Genomic DNA, 21,187 nt, shown 5'->3' on the forward strand with positions numbered 1-21,187 from the left:
AAGGGCTAAGGCTTTATAAAACAAAGTATATCATTTCTTAGGAACTTAATATGAATAATACCATATACTTTTTATCTATTACGAAAGAATTCAGCAATTTTCACACAGAATGAAGTGACAAGATATCTCTCTTTAAGTTACTATATTATTTGCTGCCTTTTATTCTATAATTAATGAAATTTTACTTTAATTACAATATAAACATATAAATTTTATAATTTCACATGAAAAAGTTCCTAACCACAAAATTGCCTGGTACAACCATGCCACCTGGCATCACCATTCCACCTTGCATCATCATGCCTCCACGGTTGTTCAATTGTTGTTACAATTGAGCGATCATATTTTGGTTTTGCTGAAGTTGATTTTGCATTAATAAAACACCTGCCTGCAATGCAGCAACTTCAACACATTTGGCTTTATAATCATCATCTTTGGAAGAAATAGTATTCTTTAATTTAGAAATTTCATTATTCCTATATGAAATACGTGACTGCAATTCAGATATGTCATCATCCTTGGATGAAATACTTTCTTTCAATGAGTCAATTTCGGAATCTTTGGAAGAAAGACGTTTCCTCAAAGTAGAAATGTCGTCATCTTTGGAAGAAATCTGAGATTTCAATGAATCATATCCACTTTCTAAGGAAGAAACGCGTTTCCTCAATGTAGAAATTTCATTATCTTTGGAAGAAAGACGAGATTCCAATGACTCAATTTCTTCATCTTTGGAAGAAATTCGTCTCTTCAAGTTAGAAATTTCGGAATCTTTAGAAGAAATCTGAGACCTCAACGGAGGAAGTTCCGAATCCTTGGAAGAAAGACGTTTTTGTAACGATGAAATTTCGGAATCTTTGGAAGAAAGTTGAGATCTCAACGACTGGATCTCATTATCTTTGGAAGAAATATGGGATCTCAACGGTGGAAGTTCCGAATCTTTGGAAGCAAGGCGCTTCTGTAACGATGAAATTTCGGAATCTTTGGAAGAAAGTTGAGACTTCAATGTAGAAATATCGTTGTCTTTTGATTTAAGTTGCTTTTGTAAATTTTGTATGTCAGAATCTTTTGAAGAAATTTGTGATTTTAATTCATTAACTTGCTTAATGGAATCTTGTTGCTGGGCAAGTTTTTGCTTAAGTTCCTCGCAGTTCTTTGAGGTTTCCCGAAGTTTGTTATAAAGATCATGGTAATGTTCTGTTAATTTTTGATTTTCTTGAAAAATTTTGTCGAAATGATAGCTGATTTCTTTCATTGATCTGAAATCAAGTTTCTCTTCAAAAAGAGTTATTAAGCACTTCAATTCTTTGTAATCTTTAACGTGGACACGAGCTTTATGAAAACTTCTGAATAAATCATTAGTACTTAATTGTTCTCTTCCGAACTTGAAGAGTAAATCAACTTTCCTCAATCCTAGCTTCGAATATTTCAAAACATTGACTGCAATTTTAATTGAGTCAAAGATATAAAAGAATGTTCCGTCTTCGATATAGCTAATTATATGCTTTGCCGACTCTCTATTATCTATCACGCAATCGCTTAACATTAGCCTTTTATGACCTGCGACTATAAAAAAAATTTTTTTGAGTCGTCATAAAAATACTCATTAGACTAAGATACACATAAATGACTTTTAATTAAAATTGTTTTGCATTCAAATTTTGACAATGCTTACACTTTTTCTGACTAAAAATTAAATTTCCCAAAGAAAGAAATCTGTTTCATCTAAAGTAATATATGCTGGTACAAGGAACAGATTGGATATAATTATTGCAATATTTGCCCTAAAGCATTTGTAAATTCTTCGAAGCATTATAAGAAGAATCAAGTTCCTTTTACGATAGCTTTGTTTTGAGATTAACATATATACTATGGATCTAAAGGTAACATCCCTTAATCAATCTTTTTAAAAACTTTGTCGAAAAAATAAAAAATAAAAATTATCTAGATATAATTATCTTTGATGATCGTTATATTTGGAAGAGTCTTATTGAGATTACTTTATATCTTGTTAATAAATTTAAGATATTATAATAAAATTTAAAATAAAAACTAAAAATTTAGTTAAGTAACGCATTAAGAATAAGTAATTTTCCTAAAACATCAATAGCTCTGTCAGTAGAATCTTCAGAATCGGAATCTGAACTGGATGAAGATGATTTATTATTACTTCTGAGTTCGTCTTTTTCTTTGTCAGTTAATTCGCAACCGTGATCATCTAAATAAGATGCCAAATTAAGATAGATCCTACTCCTATTGATTGCGCACTTGATTGGTGTTCCAGAGTCTGAAACAATATTCTTCTCAACATTAGAATTATTAGCAAGGTACTGAATAACTGCTAATCTGAGGAAGAAAACACCACAATGTAACGCTGTTTCATCAGCCTCATTAACGTCATTGATGCTTAAGAAATTCTCAGCATATTTGAGGCCTTCAAGATTGCCTGAAATGCTGAATGCATGAATGATACTTTCTCCTTCTTTTGTTCTGAATTTCATGTCAACATCGCACTTGTTGAATGCTTTGACAAGAGGAAGATCTCCCTTGTATGCAGCATATATAAGTCCATTCATTCCCAAGAGTCTGTAATTATTCTGTTCAATGTCGCATTTGACATTAATGTATCCATATCTCACTGCATGTTTGATCGTTTCCATGTAGCCTTCTTGAGCTGCGAATGAGAGAATTGTGTAAATTCTGTGAACATTTTCAACTCCATCTGCTTTGCTGCATTTCTGGAGGGAGTTTAATGATTCTGATTCTTCATCTTTTTCGCGGAGTTGGCTTATTGTGCTTTCGTTTGCTGATATTTGTTGCTTCAGTGATTTTACCGTTTTTTCTGAAGAAGAAAGTTGAGATTTCAAAGACTGAAAATCTGAATCTTTGGAAGATAACTGTTCTTTCAAGGTAAAAATATCGTTATCTTTAGACTTAAGTTGTTTTTGTAATTTTTGTATCTCGGATTCTTTTGAAGAAATTTGTGATTTTAATTCACTAATTATCTTACTGTATTCTTGCTGCTGTGAAAGTTTTTGTTGAAGTTCATCACATTTCTTTGAGTATTCGCGTGCTTTGTTGTAAAGGTCATTGTATTGTTCTGTTAATTTTTGATTTTCTTGCATAATTTTATCGAATTGGTGGCTAATTTCTCTCATTGATCTGAAATCAAGTTTCTCTTCAAAAAGAGTGAATATATACTTCAATTCTTCGTAATTATTAACATGGACTCGAGCTTTATGAAAACACCTGAATAAATCGTTACTGTTGTATTGTTCCCTTCCAGATTTGAAGAGTAAATCAACTTCTCTCAGCCCGAGCTTCGAATATTTCAAAATATCAGCTGTAATTTTTATTGAGTCGAAGATTTGAAAGAATGTTCCGTCTTCGATATAGCTAGCTATATGCTTTGCTGACTCCTTACTATCGATCTCATAATTGCTTAACATCAACTTTTATTCACTGACGACTTTCTAAATGTAAAAAGTCAAAAATGCTTTAAAAATTCTTATTACTTAAATCTACGTATGAACGACTTTTTTTTCAAAATCATGATTTGAGAGAAATCAAGATTTGTGAAGTTTATTTTTTACATCAACCTGAATTTATTAAGGGTGCACATGAGAGGATCATGTAATGTAATAAACAGAAATTCATCAAAAGTGACAGCTCTCAATTTTTTTGACATTTGTAAATTCTAAATTGAATGAGAAAAATGAAATAATACTAAGCATAATACAATATTCTAGATTTAATTATAATTAGGAAAAAGTTTGTTTTGAGAGTACTTTTCATAGGCATATAGAATGAAATCTTCTGAAAAATAATATCACATAAACTCATATTATTTTCTAATATATAACTATTTTATATAAAAATCAAATTCAATGATCTTAAAAGCGAATGATAAACATCAAAATTTACGAATATAATGAGTGGGAATATAATGCTTATCTATCATAAAACCAATAAATAGAAATATTGAATTTTGCATTTACGCCTAATTTATTTGATTTTCCATTTCGAAAAAACCGAAACTGCAAGGATCTCCGATTCTCGATATGATAATTTATTTGATTCCGGGGGACACCCCGGTTATCAAATATATTTATTAGAACGGAAAATCTCTCACATTTCGAAAAAACCGAAACTGCAAGGATCTCCGATTCTCGATATGATAATTTATTTGATTCCGGGGGACACCCCGGTTATCAAATATATTTATTAGAACGGAAAATCTCTCACATTTCGAAAAAACCGAAACTGCAAGGATCTCCGATTCTCGATATGATAATTTATTTGATTCCGGGGGACACCCCGGTTATCAAATATATTTATTAGAACGGAAAATCTCTCACATTTCGAAAAAACCGAAACTGCAAGGATCTCCGATTCTCGATATGATAATTTATTTGATTCCGGGGGACACCCCGGTTATCAAATATATTTATTAGAACGGAAAATCTCTCACATTTCGAAAAAACCGAAACTGCAAGGATCTCCGATTCTCGATATGATAATTTATTTGATTCCGGGGGACACCCCGGTTATCAAATATATTTATTAGAACGGAAAATATCTCACTTTTCGAAATTTTTTTAACAAAAATATGGCATTCTTAAATTATAGTTACATGTTATTTCACAATCATTATCATTAAAAAATTCAATTATTCAAGTTGTTTTGTCCCGACGGTTTTTACGGTTATAAAAATGGTTGCGAACTCAATCCATCAGCAAAATGTCGGTTGGGGTGCCCTTCTTGGCCTCCTGAGTACTCACCAAGATACCCCCAGCTCCCGCAAAACACCTCCCTTAGGTGAGCATTAACTGATGACATGAGTTAACAATTCTACAAAATCATCAAGCATGAAGGTTTATGATTTATAAATCAAAATCTCAGAAACTGCTTGACTTTGCAAGTTGCTGTCTTTACCGGTTACTCTGCTGCAATCTCTTTTCTGATTGCAGGCAGAGTTCTGCATCCTGAGGACTTTGCCTTGCAGATATGCTTGTAATCACTACGTGAGCAACTTAGTGTTGCAAGTTGCTGTCTTTACCGGTTAGCTTTTTTTGAAGTTTCTTCGCATCTTATATAAGCTCTAGATCAATATTTATCATCAGAATTTGCATCTCATAAAGCACGATATTAATCAAATAGGCAAATTTCATTCGGAGTCTCTCATTAAATGAGAAACTCCGAATGAGATTTGCTCTAAGGTAATGTACTTGTTATGCTTGGCCTAGAAGCAAGGAGGAAACATGTATATGGTTTGTTTATACTGAAGTTATCTGGAATTCTCTCAATTGAGGATTCAAATCCAGATAACAGCAGTATAAGTTAATATTGTTGTGCACCTCAGGTTGTTTATAGGCCCGAGAACGAGAAAAGAATTTATGGTGTGAATTGGCTCGATATATACCTACGCTCTGTAAAAAATACGTTATATTTTCTTTCATATGAGAAAAATGTTTTTCTTTTTTATAATAGTATGTGCTTTGTTACTTCATAAATTGTCTATTTTTCTTATTAAAACCTATTTTTTCCGTGTGATTCGGAATCTACGCATTCAAAAAATGCGTTTTCCGCTCTCAGAACGCGAAAATACGAACTACATGACGAGATAATTGAGATTTTATCTGGATTTGAATCCTCAATTGAGAGAATTCCAGATAACTTCAGTATAAACAAACCATATACATGTTTCCTCCTTGCTTCTAGGCCAAGCATAACAAGTACATTACCTTAGAGCAAATCTCATTCGGAGTTTCTCATTTAATGAGAGACTCCGAATGAAATTTGCCTATTTGATTAATATCGTGCTTTATGAGATGCAAATTCTGATGATAAATATTGATCTAGAGCTTATATAAGATGCGAAGAAACTTCAAAAAAAGCTAACCGGTAAAGACAGCAACTTGCAACACTAAGTTGCTCACGTAGTGATTACAAGCATATCTGCAAGGCAAAGTCCTCAGGATGCAGAACTCTGCCTGCAATCAGAAAAGAGATTGCAGCAGAGTAACCGGTAAAGACAGCAACTTGCAAAGTCAAGCAGTTTCTGAGATTTTGATTTATAAATCATAAACCTTCATGCTTGATGATTTTGTAGAATTGTTAACTCATGTCATCAGTTAATGCTCACCTAAGGGAGGTGTTTTGCGGGAGCTGGGGGTATCTTGGTGAGTACTCAGGAGGCCAAGAAGGGCACCCCAACCGACATTTTGCTGATGGATTGAGTTCGCAACCATTTTTATAACCGTAAAAACCGTCGGGACAAAACAACTTGAATAATTGAATTTTTTAATGATAATGATTGTGAAATAACATGTAACTATAATTTAAGAATGCCATATTTTTGTTAAAAAAATTTCGAAAAGTGAGATATTTTCCGTTCTAATAAATATATTTGATAACCGGGGTGTCCCCCGGAATCAAATAAATTATCATATCGAGAATCGGAGATCCTTGCAGTTTCGGTTTTTTCGAAATGTGAGAGATTTTCCGTTCTAATAAATATATTTGATAACCGGGGTGTCCCCCGGAATCAAATAAATTATCATATCGAGAATCGGAGATCCTTGCAGTTTCGGTTTTTTCGAAATGTGAGAGATTTTCCGTTCTAATAAATATATTTGATAACCGGGTGTCCCCCGGAATCAAATAAATTAGCATTACTAACATTCCTTTTTTATTTAAAATTTTCAATTCTTAAAACAAAGTTTTCTTTAATTTTAATATATTGTTATTTTTGAATAAAAATACAATAATACTAATGCAACAAAAGCTTCCTAAAATTATATTTGCGCGTTAATTGTAATTCATAATGATTTTGAAATATTCCTCCTGGCCAGAAGAGCCTATTACTTGATTTTTGGCTTGGGATGCAAAAATAAATGCAATACGTATTTAGAAAGATATCTCAAATCCTTTACCACAGATAATGATGTAACTCTCCAGTTTGTTGATACGATCTTTATGGCGTTTCCTTTACAATAAATAAGTATGCGTTAGAAAAGGAATCCAATATTAGTCAGCCATTTCAAAAATTCACTTAAAAACAAGAATATCTTTAAAGAACTGAAGACAGAAGGGCTAAGGCTTTATAAAACAAAGTATATCATTTCTTAGGAACTTAATATGAATAATACCATATACTTTTTATCTATTACGAAAGAATTCAGCAATTTTCACACAGAATGAAGTGACAAGATATCTCTCTTTAAGTTACTATATTATTTGCTGCCTTTTATTCTATAATTAATGAAATTTTACTTTAATTACAATATAAACATATAAATTTTATAATTTCACATGAAAAAGTTCCTAACCACAAAATTGCCTGGTACAACCATGCCACCTGGCATCACCATTCCACCTTGCATCATCATGCCTCCACGGTTGTTCAATTGTTGTTACAATTGAGCGATCATATTTTGGTTTTGCTGAAGTTGATTTTGCATTAATAAAACACCTGCCTGCAATGCAGCAACTTCAACACATTTGGCTTTATAATCATCATCTTTGGAAGAAATAGTATTCTTTAATTTAGAAATTTCATTATTCCTATATGAAATACGTGACTGCAATTCAGATATGTCATCATCCTTGGATGAAATACTTTCTTTCAATGAGTCAATTTCGGAATCTTTGGAAGAAAGACGTTTCCTCAAAGTAGAAATGTCGTCATCTTTGGAAGAAATCTGAGATTTCAATGAATCATATCCACTTTCTAAGGAAGAAACGCGTTTCCTCAATGTAGAAATTTCATTATCTTTGGAAGAAAGACGAGATTCCAATGACTCAATTTCTTCATCTTTGGAAGAAATTCGTCTCTTCAAGTTAGAAATTTCGGAATCTTTAGAAGAAATCTGAGACCTCAACGGAGGAAGTTCCGAATCCTTGGAAGAAAGACGTTTTTGTAACGATGAAATTTCGGAATCTTTGGAAGAAAGTTGAGATCTCAACGACTGGATCTCATTATCTTTGGAAGAAATATGGGATCTCAACGGTGGAAGTTCCGAATCTTTGGAAGCAAGGCGCTTCTGTAACGATGAAATTTCGGAATCTTTGGAAGAAAGTTGAGACTTCAATGTAGAAATATCGTTGTCTTTTGATTTAAGTTGCTTTTGTAAATTTTGTATGTCAGAATCTTTTGAAGAAATTTGTGATTTTAATTCATTAACTTGCTTAATGGAATCTTGTTGCTGGGCAAGTTTTTGCTTAAGTTCCTCGCAGTTCTTTGAGGTTTCCCGAAGTTTGTTATAAAGATCATGGTAATGTTCTGTTAATTTTTGATTTTCTTGAAAAATTTTGTCGAAATGATAGCTGATTTCTTTCATTGATCTGAAATCAAGTTTCTCTTCAAAAAGAGTTATTAAGCACTTCAATTCTTTGTAATCTTTAACGTGGACACGAGCTTTATGAAAACTTCTGAATAAATCATTAGTACTTAATTGTTCTCTTCCGAACTTGAAGAGTAAATCAACTTTCCTCAATCCTAGCTTCGAATATTTCAAAACATTGACTGCAATTTTAATTGAGTCAAAGATATAAAAGAATGTTCCGTCTTCGATATAGCTAATTATATGCTTTGCCGACTCTCTATTATCTATCACGCAATCGCTTAACATTAGCCTTTTATGACCTGCGACTATAAAAAAAAATTTTTTTGAGTCGTCATAAAAAATACTCATTAGACTAAGATACACATAAATGACTTTTAATTAAAATTGTTTTGCATTCAAATTTTGACAATGCTTACACTTTTTCTGACTAAAAATTAAATTTCCCAAAGAAAGAAATCTGTTTCATCTAAAGTAATATATGCTGGTACAAGGAACAGATTGGATATAATTATTGCAATATTTGCCCTAAAGCATTTGTAAATTCTTCGAAGCATTATAAGAAGAATCAAGTTCCTTTTACGATAGCTTTGTTTTGAGATTAACATATATACTATGGATCTAAAGGTAACATCCCTTAATCAATCTTTTTAAAAACTTTGTCGAAAAAATAAAAAATAAAAATTATCTAGATATAATTATCTTTGATGATCGTTATATTTGGAAGAGTCTTATTGAGATTACTTTATATCTTGTTAATAAATTTAAGATATTATAATAAAATTTAAAATAAAAACTAAAAATTTAGTTAAGTAACGCATTAAGAATAAGTAATTTTCCTAAAACATCAATAGCTCTGTCAGTAGAATCTTCAGAATCGGAATCTGAACTGGATGAAGATGATTTATTATTACTTCTGAGTTCGTCTTTTTCTTTGTCAGTTAATTCGCAACCGTGATCATCTAAATAAGATGCCAAATTAAGATAGATCCTACTCCTATTGATTGCGCACTTGATTGGTGTTCCAGAGTCTGAAACAATATTCTTCTCAACATTAGAATTATTAGCAAGGTACTGAATAACTGCTAATCTGAGGAAGAAAACACCACAATGTAACGCTGTTTCATCAGCCTCATTAACGTCATTGATGCTTAAGAAATTCTCAGCATATTTGAGGCCTTCAAGATTGCCTGAAATGCTGAATGCATGAATGATACTTTCTCCTTCTTTTGTTCTGAATTTCATGTCAACATCGCACTTGTTGAATGCTTTGACAAGAGGAAGATCTCCCTTGTATGCAGCATATATAAGTCCATTCATTCCCAAGAGTCTGTAATTATTCTGTTCAATGTCGCATTTGACATTAATGTATCCATATCTCACTGCATGTTTGATCGTTTCCATGTAGCCTTCTTGAGCTGCGAATGAGAGAATTGTGTAAATTCTGTGAACATTTTCAACTCCATCTGCTTTGCTGCATTTCTGGAGGGAGTTTAATGATTCTGATTCTTCATCTTTTTCGCGGAGTTGGCTTATTGTGCTTTCGTTTGCTGATATTTGTTGCTTCAGTGATTTTACCGTTTTTTCTGAAGAAGAAAGTTGAGATTTCAAAGACTGAAAATCTGAATCTTTGGAAGATAACTGTTCTTTCAAGGTAAAAATATCGTTATCTTTAGACTTAAGTTGTTTTTGTAATTTTTGTATCTCGGATTCTTTTGAAGAAATTTGTGATTTTAATTCACTAATTATCTTACTGTATTCTTGCTGCTGTGAAAGTTTTTGTTGAAGTTCATCACATTTCTTTGAGTATTCGCGTGCTTTGTTGTAAAGGTCATTGTATTGTTCTGTTAATTTTTGATTTTCTTGCATAATTTTATCGAATTGGTGGCTAATTTCTCTCATTGATCTGAAATCAAGTTTCTCTTCAAAAAGAGTGAATATATACTTCAATTCTTCGTAATTATTAACATGGACTCGAGCTTTATGAAAACACCTGAATAAATCGTTACTGTTGTATTGTTCCCTTCCAGATTTGAAGAGTAAATCAACTTCTCTCAGCCCGAGCTTCGAATATTTCAAAATATCAGCTGTAATTTTTATTGAGTCGAAGATTTGAAAGAATGTTCCGTCTTCGATATAGCTAGCTATATGCTTTGCTGACTCCTTACTATCGATCTCATAATTGCTTAACATCAACTTTTATTCACTGACGACTTTCTAAATGTAAAAAGTCAAAAATGCTTTAAAAATTCTTATTACTTAAATCTACGTATGAACGACTTTTTTTTCAAAATCATGATTTGAGAGAAATCAAGATTTGTGAAGTTTATTTTTTACATCAACCTGAATTTATTAAGGGTGCACATGAGAGGATCATGTAATGTAATAAACAGAAATTCATCAAAAGTGACAGCTCTCAATTTTTTTGACATTTGTAAATTCTAAATTGAATGAGAAAAATGAAATAATACTAAGCATAATACAATATTCTAGATTTAATTATAATTAGGAAAAAGTTTGTTTTGAGAGTACTTTTCATAGGCATATAGAATGAAATCTTCTGAAAAATAATATCACATAAACTCATATTATTTTCTAATATATAACTATTTTATATAAAAATCAAATTCAATGATCTTAAAAGCGAATGATAAACATCAAAATTTACGAATATAATGAGTGGGAATATAATGCTTATCTATCATAAAACCATATGAAATATCAATTTTTGCTTTACGACCTAATTTTTGATTTCACATTTCGAAAAAACCGAAACTGCAAGGATCTCCGATTCTCGATATGATAATTTATTTGATTCCGGGGGACACCCCGGTTATCAAATATATTTATTAGAACGGAAAATCTCTCACATTTCGAAAAAACCGAAACTGCAAGGATCTCCGATTCTCGATATGATAATTTATTTGATTCCGGGGGACACCCCGGTTATCAAATATATTTATTAGAACGGAAAATCTCTCACATTTCGAAAAAACCGAAACTGCAAGGATCTCCGATTCTCGATATGATAATTTATTTGATTCCGGGGGACACCCCGGTTATCAAATATATTTATTAGAACGGAAAATCTCTCACATTTCGAAAAAACCGAAACTGCAAGGATCTCCGATTCTCGATATGATAATTTATTTGATTCCGGGGGACACCCCGGTTATCAAATATATTTATTAGAACGGAAAATCTCTCACATTTCGAAAAAACCGAAACTGCAAGGATCTCCGATTCTCGATATGATAATTTATTTGATTCCGGGGGACACCCCGGTTATCAAATATATTTATTAGAACGGAAAATCTCTCACATTTCGAAAAAACCGAAACTGCAAGGATCTCCGATTCTCGATATGATAATTTATTTGATTCCGGGGGACACCCCGGTTATCAAATATATTTATTAGAACGGAAAATCTCTCACATTTCGAAAAAACCGAAACTGCAAGGATCTCCGATTCTCGATATGATAATTTATATTTGATTCCGGGGGACACCCCGGTTATCAAATATATTTATTAGAACGGAAAATCTCTCACATTTCGAAAAAACCGAAACTGCAAGGATCTCCGATTCTCGATATGATAATTTATTTGATTCCGGGGGACACCCCGGTTATCAAATATATTTATTAGAACGGAAAATCTCTCACATTTCGAAAAAACCGAAACTGCAAGGATCTCCGATTCTCGATATGATAATTTATTTGATTCCGGGGGACACCCCGGTTATCAAATATATTTATTAGAACGGAAAATCTCTCACATTTCGAAAAAACCGAAACTGCAAGGATCTCCGATTCTCGATATGATAATTTATTTGATTCCGGGGGACACCCCGGTTATCAAATATATTTATTAGAACGGAAAATCTCTCACATTTCGAAAAAACCGAAACTGCAAGGATCTCCGATTCTCGATATGATAATTTATTTGATTCCGGGGGACACCCCGGTTATCAAATATATTTATTAGAACGGAAAATCTCTCACATTTCGAAAAAACCGAAACTGCAAGGATCTCCGATTCTCGATATGATAATTTATTTGATTCCGGGGGACACCCCGGTTATCAAATATATTTATTAGAACGGAAAATCTCTCACATTTCGAAAAAACCGAAACTGCAAGGATCTCCGATTCTCGATATGATAATTTATTTGATTCCGGGGGACACCCCGGTTATCAAATATATTTATTAGAACGGAAAATCTCTCACATTTCGAAAAAACCGAAACTGCAAGGATCTCCGATTCTCGATATGATAATTTATTTGATTCCGGGGGACACCCCGGTTATCAAATATATTTATTAGAACGGAAAATCTCTCACATTTCGAAAAAACCGAAACTGCAAGGATCTCCGATTCTCGATATGATAATTTATTTGATTCCGGGGGACACCCCGGTTATCAAATATATTTATTAGAACGGAAAATCTCTCACATTTCGAAAAAACCGAAACTGCAAGGATCTCCGATTCTCGATATGATAATTTATTTGATTCCGGGGGACACCCCGGTTATCAAATATATTTATTAGAACGGAAAATCTCTCACATTTCGAAAAAACCGAAACTGCAAGGATCTCCGATTCTCGATATGATAATTTATTTGATTCCGGGGGACACCCCGGTTATCAAATATATTTATTAGAACGGAAAATCTCTCACATTTCGAAAAAACCGAAACTGCAAGGATCTCCGATTCTCGATATGATAATTTATTTGATTCCGGGGGACACCCCGGTTATCAAATATATTTATTAGAACGGAAAATCTCTCACATTTCGAAAAAACCGAAACTGCAAGGATCTCCGATTCTCGATATGATAATTTATTTGATTCCGGGGGACACCCCGGTTATCAAATATATTTATTAGAACGGAAAATCTCTCACATTTCGAAAAAACCGAAACTGCAAGGATCTCCGATTCTCGATATGATAATTTATTTGATTCCGGGGGACACCCCGGTTATCAAATATATTTATTAGAACGGAAAATCTCTCACATTTCGAAAAAACCGAAACTGCAAGGATCTCCGATTCTCGATATGATAATTTATTTGATTCCGGGGGACACCCCGGTTATCAAATATATTTATTAGAACGGAAAATCTCTCACATTTCGAAAAAACCGAAACTGCAAGGATCTCCGATTCTCGATATGATAATTTATTTGATTCCGGGGGACACCCCGGTTATCAAATATATTTATTAGAACGGAAAATCTCTCACATTTCGAAAAAACCGAAACTGCAAGGATCTCCGATTCTCGATATGATAATTTATTTGATTCCGGGGGACACCCCGGTTATCAAATATATTTATTAGAACGGAAAATCTCTCACATTTCGAAAAAACCGAAACTGCAAGGATCTCCGATTCTCGATATGATAATTTATTTGATTCCGGGGGACACCCCGGTTATCAAATATATTTATTAGAACGGAAAATCTCTCACATTTCGAAAAAACCGAAACTGCAAGGATCTCCGATTCTCGATATGATAATTTATTTGATTCCGGGGGACACCCCGGTTATCAAATATATTTATTAGAACGGAAAATCTCTCACATTTCGAAAAAACCGAAACTGCAAGGATCTCCGATTCTCGATATGATAATTTATTTGATTCCGGGGGACACCCCGGTTATCAAATATATTTATTAGAACGGAAAATCTCTCACATTTCGAAAAAACCGAAACTGCAAGGATCTCCGATTCTCGATATGATAATTTATTTGATTCCGGGGGACACCCCGGTTATCAAATATATTTATTAGAACGGAAAATCTCTCACATTTCGAAAAAACCGAAACTGCAAGGATCTCCGATTCTCGATATGATAATTTATTTGATTCCGGGGGACACCCCGGTTATCAAATATATTTATTAGAACGGAAAATATCTCACTTTTCGAAATTTTTTTAACAAAAATATGGCATTCTTAAATTATAGTTACATGTTATTTCACAATCATTATCATTAAAAAATTCAATTATTCAAGTTGTTTTGTCCCGACGGTTTTTACGGTTATAAAAATGGTTGCGAACTCAATCCATCAGCAAAATGTCGGTTGGGGTGCCCTTCTTGGCCTCCTGAGTACTCACCAAGATACCCCCAGCTCCCGCAAAACACCTCCCTTAGGTGAGCATTAACTGATGACATGAGTTAACAATTCTACAAAATCATCAAGCATGAAGGTTTATGATTTATAAATCAAAATCTCAGAAACTGCTTGACTTTGCAAGTTGCTGTCTTTACCGGTTACTCTGCTGCAATCTCTTTTCTGATTGCAGGCAGAGTTCTGCATCCTGAGGACTTTGCCTTGCAGATATGCTTGTAATCACTACGTGAGCAACTTAGTGTTGCAAGTTGCTGTCTTTACCGGTTAGCTTTTTTTGAAGTTTCTTCGCATCTTATATAAGCTCTAGATCAATATTTATCATCAGAATTTGCATCTCATAAAGCACGATATTAATCAAATAGGCAAATTTCATTCGGAGTCTCTCATTAAATGAGAAACTCCGAATGAGATTTGCTCTAAGGTAATGTACTTGTTATGCTTGGCCTAGAAGCAAGGAGGAAACATGTATATGGTTTGTTTATACTGAAGTTATCTGGAATTCTCTCAATTGAGGATTCAAATCCAGATAACAGCAGTATAAGTTAATATTGTTGTGCACCTCAGGTTGTTTATAGGCCCGAGAACGAGAAAAGAATTTATGGTGTGAATTGGCTCGATATATACCTACGCTCTGTAAAAAATACGTTATATTTTCTTTCATATGAGAAAAATGTTTTTCTTTTTTATAATAGTATGTGCTTTGTTACTTCATAAATTGTCTATTTTTCTTATTAAAACCTATTTTTTCCGTGTGATTCGGAATCTACGCATTCAAAAAATGCGTTTTCCGCTCTCAGAACGCGAAAATACGAACTACATGACGAGATAATTGAGATTTTATCTGGATTTGAATCCTCAATTGAGAGAATTCCAGATAACTTCAGTATAAACAAACCATATACATGTTTCCTCCTTGCTTCTAGGCCAAGCATAACAAGTACATTACCTTAGAGCAAATCTCATTCGGAGTTTCTCATTTAATGAGAGACTCCGAATGAAATTTGCCTATTTGATTAATATCGTGCTTTATGAGATGCAAATTCTGATGATAAATATTGATCTAGAGCTTATATAAGATGCGAAGAAACTTCAAAAAAAGCTAACCGGTAAAGACAGCAACTTGCAACACTAAGTTGCTCACGTAGTGATTACAAGCATATCTGCAAGGCAAAGTCCTCAGGATGCAGAACTCTGCCTGCAATCAGAAAAGAGATTGCAGCAGAGTAACCGGTAAAGACAGCAACTTGCAAAGTCAAGCAGTTTCTGAGATTTTGATTTATAAATCATAAACCTTCATGCTTGATGATTTTGTAGAATTGTTAACTCATGTCATCAGTTAATGCTCACCTAAGGGAGGTGTTTTGCGGGAGCTGGGGGTATCTTGGTGAGTACTCAGGAGGCCAAGAAGGGCACCCCAACCGACATTTTGCTGATGGATTGAGTTCGCAACCATTTTTATAACCGTAAAAACCGTCGGGACAAAACAACTTGAATAATTGAATTTTTTAATGATAATGATTGTGAAATAACATGTAACTATAATTTAAGAATGCCATATTTTTGTTAAAAAAATTTCGAAAAGTGAGATATTTTCCGTTCTAATAAATATATTTGATAACCGGGGTGTCCCCCGGAATCAAATAAATTATCATATCGAGAATCGGAGATCCTTGCAGTTTCGGTTTTTTCGAAATGTGAGAGATTTTCCGTTCTAATAAATATATTTGATAACCGGGGTGTCCCCCGGAATCAAATAAATTATCATATCGAGAATCGGAGATCCTTGCAGTTTCGGTTTTTTCGAAATGTGAGAGATTTTCCGTTCTAATAAATATATTTGATAACCGGGTGTCCCCCGGAATCAAATAAATTAGCATTACTAACATTCCTTTTTTATTTAAAATTTTCAATTCTTAAAACAAAGTTTTCTTTAATTTTAATATATTGTTATTTTTGAATAAAAATACAATAATACTAATGCAACAAAAGCTTCCTAAAATTATATTTGCGCGTTAATTGTAATTCATAATGATTTTGAAATATTCCTCCTGGCCAGAAGAGCCTATTACTTGATTTTTGGCTTGGGATGCAAAAATAAATGCAATACGTATTTAGAAAGATATCTCAAATCCTTTACCACAGATAATGATGTAACTCTCCAGTTTGTTGATACGATCTTTATGGCGTTTCCTTTACAATAAATAAGTATGCGTTAGAAAAGGAATCCAATATTAGTCAGCCATTTCAAAAATTCACTTAAAAACAAGAATATCTTTAAAGAACTGAAGACAGAAGGGCTAAGGCTTTATAAAACAAAGTATATCATTTCTTAGGAACTTAATATGAATAATACCATATACTTTTTATCTATTACGAAAGAATTCAGCAATTTTCACACAGAATGAAGTGACAAGATATCTCTCTTTAAGTTACTATATTATTTGCTGCCTTTTATTCTATAATTAATGAAATTTTACTTTAATTACAATATAAACATATAAATTTTATAATTTCACATGAAAAAGTTCCTAACCACAAAATTGCCTGGTACAACCATGCCACCTGGCATCACCATTCCACCTTGCATCATCATGCCTCCACGGTTGTTCAATTGTTGTTACAATTGAGCGATCATATTTTGGTTTTGCTGAAGTTGATTTTGCATTAATAAAACACCTGCCTGCAATGCAGCAACTTCAACACATTTGGCTTTATAATCATCATCTTTGGAAGAAATAGTATTCTTTAATTTAGAAATTTCATTATTCCTATATGAAATACGTGACTGCAATTCAGATATGTCATCATCCTTGGATGAAATACTTTCTTTCAATGAGTCAATTTCGGAATCTTTGGAAGAAAGACGTTTCCTCAAAGTAGAAATGTCGTCATCTTTGGAAGAAATCTGAGATTTCAATGAATCATATCCACTTTCTAAGGAAGAAACGCGTTTCCTCAATGTAGAAATTTCATTATCTTTGGAAGAAAGACGAGATTCCAATGACTCAATTTCTTCATCTTTGGAAGAAATTCGTCTCTTCAAGTTAGAAATTTCGGAATCTTTAGAAGAAATCTGAGACCTCAACGGAGGAAGTTCCGAATCCTTGGAAGAAAGACGTTTTTGTAACGATGAAATTTCGGAATCTTTGGAAGAAAGTTGAGATCTCAACGACTGGATCTCATTATCTTTGGAAGAAATATGGGATCTCAACGGTGGAAGTTCCGAATCTTTGGAAGCAAGGCGCTTCTGTAACGATGAAATTTCGGAATCTTTGGAAGAAAGTTGAGACTTCAATGTAGAAATATCGTTGTCTTTTGATTTAAGTTGCTTTTGTAAATTTTGTATGTCAGAATCTTTTGAAGAAATTTGTGATTTTAATTCATTAACTTGCTTAATGGAATCTTGTTGCTGGGCAAGTTTTTGCTTAAGTTCCTCGCAGTTCTTTGAGGTTTCCCGAAGTTTGTTATAAAGATCATGGTAATGTTCTGTTAATTTTTGATTTTCTTGAAAAATTTTGTCGAAATGATAGCTGATTTCTTTCATTGATCTGAAATCAAGTTTCTCTTCAAAAAGAGTTATTAAGCACTTCAATTCTTTGTAATCTTTAACGTGGACACGAGCTTTATGAAAACTTCTGAATAAATCATTAGTACTTAATTGTTCTCTTCCGAACTTGAAGAGTAAATCAACTTTCCTCAATCCTAGCTTCGAATATTTCAAAACATTGACTGCAATTTTAATTGAGTCAAAGATATAAAAGAATGTTCCGTCTTCGATATAGCTAATTATATGCTTTGCCGACTCTCTATTATCTATCACGCAATCGCTTAACATTAGCCTTTTATGACCTGCGACTATAAAAAAAATTTTTTTGAGTCGTCATAAAAATACTCATTAGACTAAGATACACATAAATGACTTTTAATTAAAATTGTTTTGCATTCAAATTTTGACAATGCTTACACTTTTTCTGACTAAAAATTAAATTTCCCAAAGAAAGAAATCTGTTTCATCTAAAGTAATATATGCTGGTACAAGGAACAGATTGGATATAATTATTGCAATATTTGCCCTAAAGCATTTGTAAATTCTTCGAAGCATTATAAGAAGAATCAAGTTCCTTTTACGATAGCTTTGTTTTGAGATTAACATATATACTATGGATCTAAAGGTAACATCCCTTAATCAATCTTTTTAAAAACTTTGTCGAAAAAATAAAAAATAAAAATTATCTAGATATAATTATCTTTGATGATCGTTATATTTGGAAGAGTCTTATTGAGATTACTTTATATCTTGTTAATAAATTTAAGATATTATAATAAAATTTAAAATAAAAACTAAAAATTTAGTTAAGTAACGCATTAAGAATAAGTAATTTTCCTAAAACATCAATAGCTCTGTCAGTAGAATCTTCAGAATCGGAATCTGAACTGGATGAAGATGATTTATTATTACTTCTGAGTTCGTCTTTTTCTTTGTCAGTTAATTCGCAACCGTGATCATCTAAATAAGATGCCAAATTAAGATAGATCCTACTCCTATTGATTGCGCACTTGATTGGTGTTCCAGAGTCTGAAACAATATTCTTCTCAACATTAGAATTATTAGCAAGGTACTGAATAACTGCTAATCTGAGGAAGAAAACACCACAATGTAACGCTGTTTCATCAGCCTCATTAACGTCATTGATGCTTAAGAAATTCTCAGCATATTTGAGGCCTTCAAGATTGCCTGAAATGCTGAATGCATGAATGATACTTTCTCCTTCTTTTGTTCTGAATTTCATGTCAACATCGCACTTGTTGAATGCTTTGACAAGAGGAAGATCTCCCTTGTATGCAGCATATATAAGTCCATTCATTCCCAAGAGTCTGTAATTATTCTGTTCAATGTCGCATTTGACATTAATGTATCCATATCTCACTGCATGTTTGATCGTTTCCATGTAGCCTTCTTGAGCTGCGAATGAGAGAATTGTGTAAATTCTGTGAACATTTTCAACTCCATCTGCTTTGCTGCATTTCTGGAGGGAGTTTAATGATTCTGATTCTTCATCTTTTTCGCGGAGTTGGCTTATTGTGCTTTCGTTTGCTGATATTTGTTGCTTCAGTGATTTTACCGTTTTTTCTGAAGAAGAAAGTTGAGATTTCAAAGACTGAAAATCTGAATCTTTGGAAGATAACTGTTCTTTCAAGGTAAAAATATCGTTATCTTTAGACTTAAGTTGTTTTTGTAATTTTTGTATCTCGGATTCTTTTGAAGAAATTTGTGATTTTAATTCACTAATTATCTTACTGTATTCTTGCTGCTGTGAAAGTTTTTGTTGAAGTTCATCACATTTCTTTGAGTATTCGCGTGCTTTGTTGTAAAGGTCATTGTATTGTTCTGTTAATTTTTGATTTTCTTGCATAATTTTATCGAATTGGTGGCTAATTTCTCTCATTGATCTGAAATCAAGTTTCTCTTCAAAAAGAGTGAATATATACTTCAATTCTTCGTAATTATTAACATGGACTCGAGCTTTATGAAAACACCTGAATAAATCGTTACTGTTGTATTGTTCCCTTCCAGATTTGAAGAGTAAATCAACTTCTCTCAGCCCGAGCTTCGAATATTTCAAAATATCAGCTGTAATTTTTATTGAGTCGAAGATTTGAAAGAATGTTCCGTCTTCGATATAGCTAGCTATATGCTTTGCTGACTCCTTACTATCGATCTCATAATTGCTTAACATCAACTTTTATTCACTGACGACTTTCTAAATGTAAAAAGTCAAAAATGCTTTAAAAATTCTTATTACTTAAATCTACGTATGAACGACTTTTTTTTCAAAATCATGATTTGAGAGAAATCAAGATTTGTGAAGTTTTTTTTTACATCAACCTGAATTTATTAAGGGTGCACATGAGAGGATCATGTAATGTAATAAACAGAAATTCATCAAAAGTGACAGCTCTCAATTTTTTTGACATTTGTAAATTCTAAATTGAATGAGAAAAATGAAATAATACTAAGCATAATACAATATTCTAGATTTAATTATAATTAGGAAAAAGTTTGTTTTGAGAGTACTTTTCATAGGCATATAGAATGAAATCTTCTGAAAAATAATATCACATAAACTCATATTATTTTCTAATATATAACTATTTTATATAAAAATCAAATTCAATGATCTTAAAAGCGAATGATAAACATCAAAATTTACGAATATAATGAGTGGGAATATAATGCTTATCTATCATAAAACCATATGAAATATCAATTTTTGCTTTACGCCTAATTTTTGATTTTCCATTTCGAAAAAACCGAAACTGCAAGGATCTCCGATTCTCGATATGATAATTTATTTGATTCCGGGGGACACCCCGGTTATCAAATATATTTATTAGAACGGAAAATCTCTCACATTTCGAAAAAACCGAAACTGCAAGGATCTCCGATTCTCGATATGATAATTTATTTGATTCCGGGGGACACCCCGGTTATCAAATATATTTATTAGAACGGAAAATCTCTCACATTTCGAAAAAACCGAAACTGCAAGGATCTCCGATTCTCGATATGATAATTTATTTGATTCCGGGGGACACCCCGGTTATCAAATATATTTATTAGAACGGAAAATCTCTCACATTTCGAAAAAACCGAAACTGCAAGGATCTCCGATTCTCGATATGATAATTTATTTGATTCCGGGGGAC

At 32.7% G+C, this 21,187-nt stretch overlaps 6 protein-coding genes across 6 annotated transcripts, besides 13 other annotated features; all 6 read right to left on the reverse strand.

Annotated features, from left to right (window-relative positions):
- Positions 1 to 325: 325 nt before the first annotated feature.
- Positions 326 to 1,543, reverse strand: TVAGG3_0198400 (Golgi vesicle docking protein family; the record flags this gene model as incomplete). Its single annotated transcript, XM_051226250.1, has 1 exon — positions 326 to 1,543. One exon carries the CDS (start codon positions 1,541 to 1,543, stop codon positions 326 to 328), a length of 1,218 nt encoding a protein of 405 aa, XP_051111236.1.
- Positions 1,544 to 2,057: 514 nt separating this feature from the next.
- On the reverse strand, positions 2,058 to 3,446 carry TVAGG3_0198410 (RelA-associated inhibitor family; the record flags this gene model as incomplete). Its single annotated transcript, XM_051226251.1, has 1 exon — positions 2,058 to 3,446. One exon carries the CDS (start codon positions 3,444 to 3,446, stop codon positions 2,058 to 2,060), a length of 1,389 nt encoding a protein of 462 aa, XP_051111237.1.
- A 155-nt stretch (positions 3,447 to 3,601) lies between these two features.
- Positions 3,602 to 3,634: a mobile genetic element.
- Positions 3,635 to 3,636: 2 nt separating this feature from the next.
- Positions 3,637 to 3,673: a mobile genetic element.
- Positions 3,637 to 3,673: a terminal%2Cinverted (terminal inverted repeat of Banshee-A3 transposon ID:TVAGG3_0198430).
- A 1,472-nt stretch (positions 3,674 to 5,145) lies between these two features.
- Positions 5,146 to 5,619: a mobile genetic element.
- Positions 5,620 to 5,632: 13 nt separating this feature from the next.
- Positions 5,633 to 5,812: a mobile genetic element.
- Positions 5,813 to 7,412: 1,600 nt separating this feature from the next.
- Positions 7,413 to 8,630, reverse strand: TVAGG3_0198460 (Golgi vesicle docking protein family; the record flags this gene model as incomplete). Its single annotated transcript, XM_051226252.1, has 1 exon — positions 7,413 to 8,630. One exon carries the CDS (start codon positions 8,628 to 8,630, stop codon positions 7,413 to 7,415), a length of 1,218 nt encoding a protein of 405 aa, XP_051111238.1.
- A 516-nt stretch (positions 8,631 to 9,146) lies between these two features.
- Positions 9,147 to 10,535, reverse strand: TVAGG3_0198470 (RelA-associated inhibitor family; the record flags this gene model as incomplete). Its single annotated transcript, XM_051226253.1, has 1 exon — positions 9,147 to 10,535. One exon carries the CDS (start codon positions 10,533 to 10,535, stop codon positions 9,147 to 9,149), a length of 1,389 nt encoding a protein of 462 aa, XP_051111239.1.
- Positions 10,536 to 10,690: 155 nt separating this feature from the next.
- Positions 10,691 to 10,723: a mobile genetic element.
- Positions 10,724 to 10,725: 2 nt separating this feature from the next.
- Positions 10,726 to 10,762: a mobile genetic element.
- Positions 10,726 to 10,762: a terminal%2Cinverted (terminal inverted repeat of Banshee-A3 transposon ID:TVAGG3_0198490).
- A 4,067-nt stretch (positions 10,763 to 14,829) lies between these two features.
- Positions 14,830 to 15,303: a mobile genetic element.
- A 13-nt stretch (positions 15,304 to 15,316) lies between these two features.
- Positions 15,317 to 15,496: a mobile genetic element.
- A 1,600-nt stretch (positions 15,497 to 17,096) lies between these two features.
- TVAGG3_0198520 (Golgi vesicle docking protein family) lies at positions 17,097 to 18,314 on the reverse strand (the record flags this gene model as incomplete). The annotated part of the gene is made up of 1 exon (XM_051226254.1): positions 17,097 to 18,314. One exon carries the CDS (start codon positions 18,312 to 18,314, stop codon positions 17,097 to 17,099), a length of 1,218 nt encoding a protein of 405 aa, XP_051111240.1.
- Positions 18,315 to 18,828: 514 nt separating this feature from the next.
- Positions 18,829 to 20,217, reverse strand: TVAGG3_0198530 (RelA-associated inhibitor family; the record flags this gene model as incomplete). The annotated part of the gene is made up of 1 exon (XM_051226255.1): positions 18,829 to 20,217. One exon carries the CDS (start codon positions 20,215 to 20,217, stop codon positions 18,829 to 18,831), a length of 1,389 nt encoding a protein of 462 aa, XP_051111241.1.
- Positions 20,218 to 20,371: 154 nt separating this feature from the next.
- Positions 20,372 to 20,404: a mobile genetic element.
- A 2-nt stretch (positions 20,405 to 20,406) lies between these two features.
- Positions 20,407 to 20,443: a mobile genetic element.
- Positions 20,407 to 20,443: a terminal%2Cinverted (terminal inverted repeat of Banshee-A3 transposon ID:TVAGG3_0198550).
- Positions 20,444 to 21,187: the final 744 nt, after the last annotated feature.

This window comes from Trichomonas vaginalis, chromosome IV (genome assembly GCF_026262505.1).
Source record: "Trichomonas vaginalis G3 chromosome IV, whole genome shotgun sequence".
Classification (NCBI taxonomy): Eukaryota; Parabasalia; order Trichomonadida; family Trichomonadidae; genus Trichomonas; species Trichomonas vaginalis.